Source organism: Monodon monoceros, unplaced genomic scaffold (genome assembly GCF_005190385.1).
Source record: "Monodon monoceros isolate NGI ecotype Baffin Bay Population unplaced genomic scaffold, NGI_Narwhal_1 Super_Scaffold_12, whole genome shotgun sequence".
Lineage (NCBI taxonomy): Eukaryota > Metazoa > Chordata > Mammalia > Artiodactyla > Monodontidae > Monodon > Monodon monoceros.
Genome location: NW_021703768.1, coordinates 109,996,016 through 110,006,366, shown reverse-complemented (window position 1 = coordinate 110,006,366; position 10,351 = coordinate 109,996,016). Strand labels below are relative to the sequence as shown.

The following is a 10,351-nucleotide window of genomic DNA, read 5'->3' as shown; positions in this document are numbered from 1 at the left end:
TTACCATAGCAGCAAGGACATAATTGTTATTGTGCCAATATTCCGAGTCCTAAACAGGTCCAGAATGAAAACTTTCTGCTGCTTCACGGGGGTTAGCTCCTGTTGTTAAAGTAATGCACACAACCATGAGATTGAGAGGTGGTGAGGAAGTATCTTTGGCTATGACAATATATTCTTATGCATGTATGTCTCACATCACATGCTCAGAAGTCTGGAATTTGCAGGGAATAAGGGCATCTAAATATATGATGATTATAACGTTTAAAAATGTTTGTGGCCCATTTTAGACAGAAGCCTTTAAAATATATAACACTGGCTTCACTGTCTCTTTACATAAAGCCTGACTGCTAATACAGCCTTGCCTTGACTCATGGGCATCATTGTGGGTGACCTGGATCACACTGAGCCTTAGGGCCTGTTGAGTGGGTAGCGCCATATAGCCCCAAACTGCCTTGAGGTCCATATTTGCTTTTAATACTTGTCCTGTTGTTGTTTCAGTGTCAGAACACACATGGGTTAACTAGGGGACCTTGGGCAAGTTACTATTTATCCTCTATGAGCCTCAGTTTACCTCTCTGTAAAATGGGTATAATAATCAAGAGTTGAGAAGATTAAATGAGATCATATATATAAATCTTAGCATAGTACTTGAACCATGGTAGATGCCCCATACATTTTAACTATTACTATAATTACTGCACCATTGAGGAAAAGATGTGAGCTGTCAGTGGTTGGTGGCAATTTCATACCGCTGTTGATGGGCTTCCTTCCTTGACTTTTAATTTCCTGAAGTTAACTTGCCATGTGTTAGGAATCTAGATAATCAAGCTTATTAGAATTGAAACTATCAATACACTATTTACAATAGCCAAGACTCGGAGACAACTCAAGTGCCCATTAACAGATGACTGGCTCAAGATGATATGGTATATATGTACAATAGAATACTAGTCGTAAGAAAGAATGAAATATTGTCATATGCAGCAACATGGATGGATCTAAAGAATATGACACTTAGTGAAATAAGTCAAACAGAGAAAGACAAATATTATATAACTTATATGTGGAATCAAAAAAATAATACAAATGAATCTACATACAAAACAGAAACAGACTCACAGACATAGAAAACAAACTTATGATTACCAACGGCAAAATGAAGGAGGGTGGGAGGGATAAATTAGGAGTTACGGGATTAACAGATACAAACTACTATACATGAAATAGGTAAGCAACAAGGATTTACTATATAGCATAGGGAACTACAGTCAATAACTTTTAATAACCTATAGTGGAAAATAATCTGAAAAAATATGTATATATAACTGAATCACTTTCCTGTACACCTGAAACTAACACAATATTGTAAATCAACTATGCTTCAATTTAAAAAAAAGAATTGAAACTAAAAAGTTACAGGGCTCTGAGGTGGAGCCTTTTATCTCCTCAGGATAAAGTACAATGACTCTGTGGCCCTATTATGTGTGTTCAGTAAGAGGCTGAGGAAGGAATTTTTACTACAAAGGAAGGAAGAGTGCCAGACCTGCCCTTGTAGCAGGTGCTTCCCAAATATTAGCATCCTTCTTTCCGAAAACAGACACCTCCTCATTCAGCTCACAGCCATGTTACCTTTTTGCTTCTGCACTACGTGGAGTGTACAACTCTAGAACATGCCCCTGGCAGTATAACCCTGTTATCCCAACAAAGAAAGCCCCTGCATAAACTACTGGGAACTAGCAGTCCTCCTGGAAGGTTCTGGGAGTGGTACCAGGCACAGACAGGACCTGTGGATCAGGCATCCAGTTATATTGACCAAGGCTGGGAATGGAATTCTTGATCTGAAGAGCAAAGGATTAAGACATATTTGTTCTGGCAGCCCTCTGAGAGCTTGGGCTCATAGCCACTGTAATTAATCCTCCAGCCATCACCAGGGTATCTGTTTCTGTCAGAGGTCGCAAAGGCCAGGAATGGAGGAAGCCCTCAGGGTGGAGCACTGGCGTGCTCGCCACCCTCCAAAGTCCTGGGGTGGGGCAAGCATAAAGACTAAGAAGCATATAGTCTTCTTGAGGTGTCCTGAGCAGTTCCTGACCTTCTGGCCAGGAGTGCCATTGCCCCATCCTCTCCATCCATCTAAGTGTCCTCCCTTGTTTGGACCTGCCTCTTCAGCCCTGAGTCACTCTACTCTCTTTCTCTGCTGGCTCACAGTGTCCACTCCTTGGGGACTTCCTCCTTCATGTCATCACTTACCTTCCATCAAATCCTCTTAACACTCTTGGTTACATTCTGTGCTCCTTATGTCTCTAATTTTTCTTGTTTTCTCTAGGAGCTGGCACAAGGCATGGCCAAGGACACTGTGAATCCTCACTGACTGGCAGGAAGCAAATCTGCTTCCACTGAATATCTGCTTTTCCTCGTGGCCTCCCGCCTGCAGGGGTGAATCCTCCAGCCTGTGCTCTCAGGCCTTAAGGTTCTAGACACAACATAGCAAGACTAAAGACATGTACAGCTTCCCCAGCAGACTTTGGTAAGATTCAGAGTACAGTGGGGAGCCCATGGGTGGAATACCCCTCAAACACATTTTTCCCTCTTAATCTGGACATTCAAAAATCACCAGTATGTAGCTGCATCAATGGTGTGGAGCAAGACCAATAAAAAGTTGGAGATAACCTTGCAAAAGGGAAGGAAACTAATACTTAATCAACACTTGCTATATGCTAAGCAGTTTACATATATTATTGCACTTAATTGGTCCACAGCCCTTTGAGGAGGGCTCAGAACTTCATCATCATTGTGTCTCTAAGGCCTTGAACAGTGCCTGGTACATAATAGGCACTCAAAACCTATTGAATCAAATTAAATTCCATAATCAAGAATGCATAACTGGGGCTTCCCTGGTGGTACAGTGGTTAAGAATCGCCTGCCGATGCACGTGACATGGGTTCGAGCCCTAGTCCGGGAAGATCCCACATGCCATGGAGCAACTAAGCCCGTGCGCCACAACTACTGAGCCTGCGCTCTAGAGCCCGTGAGCCACAACTACTGAGCCCATGTGCCACAACTACTGAAGCCCGCGTGCCTAGAGCCCGTGCTCTGCAACAAGAGAAGCCACTGCAATGAGAAGCCCACGCACTGCAATGAAGAGCAGCCCCCACTCGCTGCAACTAGAGAAAGCCCGTGTGCAGCAACGAAGACCCAACGCAGCCAAAAACAAACAAATAAATAAATAAATTTTAAAAAATAAAGAAGACTTTGAAAGAAAAAGAATGCATAACTGATCTCAGGAGGAAACATGTGCAAATCCTTACCTCCACAGGATCAAAAACCACCACTGGGGCAGCTACATTGTTCATTTTTGCAGCTTTTTGGATGATATCTTCAGCTTCTCTAAATCTTCTCTGGGATATCAGCCACCGGGGAGATTCAGGAATAAACCTAAAATTCATTTGAATGTTTTATAATTTTTCACAGTAGCAAGGTTGATGCTATCAACTGTAAGTTGCCCCCGAATAATTTTTATTTTGTAAAATTCTAGTTTGTCTTTTTAAAGAACATCAAGAGGGAGGCCTCATAAGATTTCCATTATTTGTAGGAATAAATAAAAGCACCTTCAAGTTTCAAAGTTATGATCAAATCAAAAGACAGATCATTAGTTGTACTTGAAGCCAGAGCCACACTATAAGGGGTAACATTAACTGGGGTTTAAGCCAGGGCACCTGGAGAACACCATCCACAACTTCATAGACGGTGTGGCTCATAAAAGAAACACAGTCTAGTATCTTTTCAGTGTGTCTATCCCTAGGAGAATCCCTGGTGCCCAGCTGGTGATGCTCACAAGTTTATTGGGTAAAAGAGGGCATCTGTGTTTCTCAGGCTTTTCCTGCAGTCAGAGGAGGAGGTTAAGTGCACTGACACCTTCCTGTGGGCTGCCGCATGGCTCTCAACAGATTCTCAGCTCAGTGAGTACCCAAACCAGACCACAGCCAATGTGGTCTTATTTTTTTAATGCCTAGAAACATTAAAAAAATTTTTTATATTGGAGTATAGTTGATTAACAATGTTGTGTTAGTTAGAAACATATTTTTTATTACACAATCTATCCACATTTTTAACTGATGCTCAAACATGGTTGACGTCTATTCTTTCCTAATTTTTCTATTTCTATTTATTTTTATTATACTTTAATTTTTCTATTTTTTCCTAATCTTTATTTCTCAGAATTGCTTAGCCAATCTTCTGCCAGCTCTTGTTTTCCTTACTTATTTGTCAGTATTAAGTTATCCTAGAAAATAAATTATATGTAGCAGATATAGTCCTCCTATAATTAATAGGCCCCTCCAAAGCCTCAATAGGAATTATCTCAGAGCAAAACACAACATATCGAATAGCCAACCCCCAGCTTCTGTCCCTAGCCTACTACAAGCACATGGGTTGAAAAATGAACCCAGTCTGCATTTTTTGGAATATATCCCTTGGTTGGTCCCTGTAGCAACTGTGATGATGTTAGGCCACTCCGTTTCAGTAATTAGAGCTGTGCTGTCCAAGAGAACTTCCACTGGTGTTCTGTATCTGCGCTATCCAATACAGCAACCGCTAACCACATGTGGTTATTGAGCTGGTGTGACTAGTGTGACTGAAGAAACGAATTTTATACTTTATTTACTTTTAATTAATTTTAATTTAAATCATTGCATGTGGCTACTGGCAACTGTATTAGTGAAGAATTAGAGGTCTTACCCCACAGCCACTATATACAGCATGGGCACTTCTACTTCTGAGAGGTATCTTTCCCCAACCAGGTTGTTCTTAGAAATATCCTACCTTTCTTACTACAAGCTCAGAGTGCCATCGCTGGTCTCAGGTTCCTAATGTTTAGTCAGCTAGATGTTGCAAAGCTTTCCCCATGTTGCACCTATGGGCTCCTTCCCCACCCACTATACACATAGTCCATTTGTACCTGTGATCACTTACTGCCAAGCCTTTTAAAGGAAATTTGAGACATAAAAAATCCCCAAACCACCTGCAGTGGCTCCATTTTCAGCCCACTGTACTCAGGATTGCTGCGATCTCTACTTTTGAATTGCCATGGTTTCTTGGTGCATAAAGAATTAAGTCTAGCTGATCATTTCAAGTTAGTGGAGGGCCAAATAAGGTTGTACACTATAGCCTCTCGGTAGATTTAATTCAAATTGAACAGGGGAAGGGTGTTGCTGGAGAGTCTATAATACATATTAAGTAGGCAGCAGAGGTCACAGTAGCTCAAAGCAATCCCCACATCAACCCAGCCCACCCGGATAGATGGGCACTGCTTCAGGAAGTCCCACCTTCAAGGACAAGATGTTCAAAAGAAGCTATTTTATTTTTATAGGAAAATGGTAAAACTCTTGTTAAACTTTCAGGACAAGCACTTAGCATGTTTGTCCTGGCCCCGGGTTGCCCTCTCTCTGGGGCAGTCCTGTCCCTGGTACAATGTGCCCACAGCTAGGAACACTTACCAACCAGCCCATGGGCAATAGAGGAACAACTCTTCTCAGGGAAAGAGTAAGGCAGCTCCTTGTGGGATGGACCTTCTGTGCTAGAAACTCAAGAGGCTGACCTATCAGAGCTGTTCCTTGCTGTGATATTTGGTTCTGAGGCAAAGATCCAAGCCCCACAAACTAAAATCCCTACTAATCCCTTATGGTCAGTCAGGGCCCTTCTATTTTTGCTCTTTCTCTCTCTCTCTCTGGTAGAATCATACAGTAATAAAGTTGGCTATAACATATTTTAAAAGTACTGGTCTCTTATGCCAAAGTGACAACTAGAGCCAAAGAACACAGATTACTAAAAATCATTCATTGGAAGAGGCAGAAACTAACCTTTGAATAATCTTGTCTTGCGTCTTGAGAGACTCAAGACAAGACATCTTTTAAAATAAACTCAGTGAGCAGGGGGGTTGTGGAGAGAGGGACAGAGGGTATGACGATGATAATGATGCTGCTGCTGCTGGGCTGATTCTCATTCCAGAAACTTGCCCTGCTCTCAGACTGGGTCAGGAAATCAGAAGAGTATCTAACCTCTAACACACTGTCTCTCAAATTCTAGGGAAGTAAGAAAAAAAGTGTTCTCTCTCCCCCATACACACCCATGCCAAGAATCTGCACTGGTAAATCATAGCAGTCTTAGAGGTCATAAAAGGACAGTAGTTTGGAGTGGTCTAACAAGAGCCATCTGGTCCAACGAGGTCAAGAGGTACTACCTGTCAGCCTCTACAGCTGTCTAACAGTTGCAGCAAGATGAAGGCCCTTCTAGGAAACTTCCTCAGGCAGTGTGTCCACAGGACAGGGCAACCACGAGGGCTAGTCTAACCTCTGAGCTCTAAAAAATGATCAGAGAAACTTTCATTGTGTGTGAGCCAGTAGAGATAAAGCAGTTCAGTAAAACCAGTCACTGCTGGGAGATTTGATTTTAACATCATGAAACCAAACCAGAACTAATTAATGACAGAGAGAGAGAGAGAGAGAGAGAGAGCACCAGACCCCATAATGGGAAAAATCCCCTTTCCTTTTGCTTAAATATGGAAAAATCAAAGAAATGGGGAATCCCTCCCCAAAAAGGGTATGGCTGCGACCTTATTCCATCATTCTTAATTTGTTCTCTCACCTAAAATCTTCCCCATAGCCATACTGGGTGAAACTGGGGCCAGTGTCTCAACACTTTGTTATTCCCACACTGACGTGCCAAAATTTGGTTGAAGGGTAAACAGAAGGAGTTCTCTCGCCCTTCAAGACAAAGCAGATAAACAGTGACATCTCAGACGCTAATCATCACGCGACAGGGAAGTTTGAGGAAGTTACATTAGTTGTAGCCATGAGGAGAACAAGATTTCCTAGCGAGAGAAAAGTGTCAGAAGAGCAGGGGGGCAGAGTTAAAAATAACAAAAGCCAACAGACCATCTCCACAAACAATCACCACCAGTAACAGATAAGCGGGGGGAGAGCCTCAGGGGGACTGGGTTTCCTGAGAATGGTGCTTTGTGGGATGGTGGGGAATCAAACCCCAGCACATAGGCCCACCCCAAAGAGCCAAACGGTCTCTGGGCTTCGAGGCCCCAGCCTGTTCCAGTGAGATCAGCAAGCCCACGCCACGGTCAGCCCCAGGCTCTGGGCTCCAGGCTGCTGGCTCGCAGCAGGGGGCTGTCTGGGACGGAGCCACACTCACCACCACAGCGGGAAGCACAGCACCCCCGGCACCGTCAGCGCCAGCAGAAGCATCCGCCAGTCTCTGATGAAGTAAGCAAACAGCGGCAGCAGCATGTAGCCAACTGCAAAAAATGTGCACACGCCTAACGTAGAGAATATAATACGAACTGACTTGCCAAGAATTTCTGTTCCTGTTCAAAACAAGGGAGGAGTATTAGCATTTTAACTCACTTTAATATTTGCTTTTTACATCATTACCTGGCAGTTAGAGTTTAAAACATAACCACTTAGAAAAGGGAAAAGGTGTTTGCCTCATGGCCCAGAGCAGGAGCGGTCAGGGTGGAGGAAGGTGGGACGTGACCCAAGACTTACCACCTCATAGAAGGATGAGTTTTCATGAGATTTTAAAGGAGCCACAGATTTTTTTTTTTTAAAGGCTTCCTCAAGTCATAGGAACATCACTCCCAGCCCTAAGAGGTAACCTCTTCTGAGGATGCCACATTTCCAAAGTTAAGAGCCCCGGAGTAAGGAGCAGAAAGGGTGTCCCAGGAGACCGGGGCGGGGGGGTGGGGGGGCTCTTCTGAGGGCGAGTGGATTATGGGGCATTCAGCCTTTCCCACAATTCTCCACTGTAAATAAGCAGACACGGGTCTCTCGGAAACAGTGGAGAGTTCAGTTACTGAGTTGTGTTAGGACACCCTTAGCCACCCTTGAGCCCTGAGAAATGATAAAGAGGATCCAGCTGGCTCTGGAGGTGCACAGAGCAGGGCCCCAGCACCCAGAACTGAATTCTGCTGCAGCTACACTGTGCCCAGGGCTCAGCCCCAGGCAGTCACAGTCCATACAGCCCAATGAAAGACAAGAAGAAGCTGCTCTTCCCGCCTGGCAGGCGGCAGCCCTGGAGCTGTCCACACACAGAAGGAGCTCACAGAGCTTTCCCAGAACACCACAAAGGTCCAAGACTACTTGGCATCCGGCCCTGTTCTGGGAAAGGCTCCTGCTCTGCTCAGCACCACACTGGATCGCTCAGCCCCACTTCTTCCAGAGATGTTGCCTGCTCCTTGGAGTGCTTGATTTGAGACAGGGAGTCCAAGAACAAGCTCCTTCTGTTGTCACAAAACTCCAGGCCCTTTACCCAGAGTTCACTCTTGGTCTTCTGCCCCAGGGCGGAGATCTGGCCAATGGCAACAGCTCCGTCTTTTGTTTGAGATCTGCCCACCACTACCGAGAAGCAGCCCAGAAATTACAAAATAGATCATTCGAAGGTCATTCAGGCTTAGCTTTCAAGAGAGAGTTTTTCAATTGTGTTTAGATGCCCTGAACCCAGGCTAAGGAATTAAGGGCTAATTGCAGAGAAGCAGTAAAATTACTACTTCTGTTGGTTTTCCTTTCTCACCTCCTACCTGTTCCTGTCCTCACCTCTCTTCTTCTTCTTCACTCAGCATAACTGAAGATGTACCTCAGTGGTTCCCTCTTGAACAGCCATTTCTAAAAGCCAGACTGATAGAAATGGCCAGGATTGTGTACCTCTCACAACCCGGACTGCAGACAACAGCCCTAACCACCCAGGGCATTTCTCAGCCTCTAAGCTCATTTCCAGGAATAGGGCCAGACTTCTTTCAGGATCGTGACTGTTGTTTCCAGATATTTTCTTACCTCATTAATGACCTTCCTACCACTCCATAAGAAGACTCACCATGCCATGGTTTCTAAACACTTCGGCTGTGATTATTATGACATGAGAATGAATAGGGGGTGATTTATTCTTAAGCAGAGATCCAGAGGTGAAGCAGCAGAGGATGTGACTGTGGAAAAGAGAAAGTGCCCAGGACCAAGTGAGAATCTTGTAGACTCATGAGACCAAGGGAGCTCCCTCACACTCCCATGACCCTGATGAGAGAAGAGAGAGAAGTTACACCACTGGATTCTTGGATAATCTCCCCCTCTAAGCTTGGATCTCAGGCCAGAACAGAGTTGTTCTAACTTTGCAGAGTACCCATGGGGGACAGAAGCTTCATAAATCTACCCCTCTGCCTTTCTGTGGAGCAACACAGGTGGCACAAACCTGAATAGTTCCTTGTTAGCACGACTTCCTGCTCACTGACCTTCCAGACAATCGCCCTGCCTTGAACACCGTCATCATCATCTTTGTAGCTAGCAGTGTTTTGAGGAGGCACTTCGAGCCAGGTTCCAGACTGAGCGTTTACATATATTATCTCTTTGAGTCTTCACAACAATTATATAAGAACTAATACTACTTCTATTTTATACATTATCAGCTGAGACTTAAAGAGTTGAAGCAAATTGCCTAAATTCACACATATGTACTCAGTGGGACAGCCAGGTTTTAAGCCTGATCAGTTTGACCTGTGGATACTGCCCAGGAAAAAAAATTACCTGGGAACAAAGCCTTGGCCCTGTCAAGCAGTCCTTCAACTGAGGTCCTAGTGGAGACGTGTGGGAGATGGGTGAGGCCACACCTGCCTTTTAGAAGTTAGGATTTGTGTTTTCCCCACCTGGGCTGGTTTTTGAACTCACTAGAGGCCAACCAGCCCCCTCTGAGGGACACTGGGAGAGGAGTCCTGTTTCCTGCAGACGTTTCACGGCCTGCAGGTGCCAGAAACTCCATGGCAGTGAGATAGGTGACTGGTGACTTCTGGCTCCGCTGACTGGGGATCCTTGTCCTGGCCTCCTTTACCCCCTAGGTTTTTACTCCTAGGACAAAGCCCACTTGGTCTTGGTCTGGTTGGGCCTCTGAGTACCACTTGGGAGTGAGACTCTGACATCTAAGCCAAAGAGGCATGTCTTGGCCAGGAGTGTTTGCCCACTGCCCGTCACCGCCACCAGAATCTGAGCACTTTCTCCAAGAGGGAGTGACTCAGAGAGTGCCAGGCTTACTACCATGTTGATCAGGGCCCTTCTGTGGCAGTCAGCCCAGGAACCACTGGATCCATTTCACTTGGAGGCAGGACCTGCCACTCCATGAATGACAAACAGAGGTCTGCAGACCCCAGCTCAAGAAACAAGACTGTGGTGCAGTTGCCAGGATATGGGGCAGGACCCAAGGGCCCTAGGATAGGAGTGGCCTCCATTAGTCATGTGCAGAGCCTGGGCTCCTTGATGCTCATTTGCTACTAGAGTGACTTTGACAAGTCCTACTTCATGGAGCTATT

General features: G+C 44.9%; 1 protein-coding gene across 3 annotated transcripts in view; it reads right to left on the bottom strand.

Annotated features, from left to right (window-relative positions):
• LOC114892670 (solute carrier family 22 member 4) overlaps nt 1-10,351 on the bottom strand; it is a 32,372-nt gene continuing 22,021 nt past the window's right edge. Inside the window, exons 4-6 of one of the 3 annotated variants that reach the window (XM_029217867.1) lie at nt 7,198-7,369; nt 3,306-3,432; nt 1-99 (exon numbers count right to left, since the gene is read on the bottom strand). In XM_029217867.1, coding sequence (XP_029073700.1) covers nt 1-99; nt 3,306-3,432; nt 7,198-7,369 — 398 coding nt within the window. Of the gene's footprint in view, nt 100-3,305; nt 3,433-6,666; nt 6,759-7,197; nt 7,370-10,351 lie in introns of those variants that run through there. The other 2 variants (XR_003792765.1, XM_029217868.1) reach the window with 2 other exon arrangements.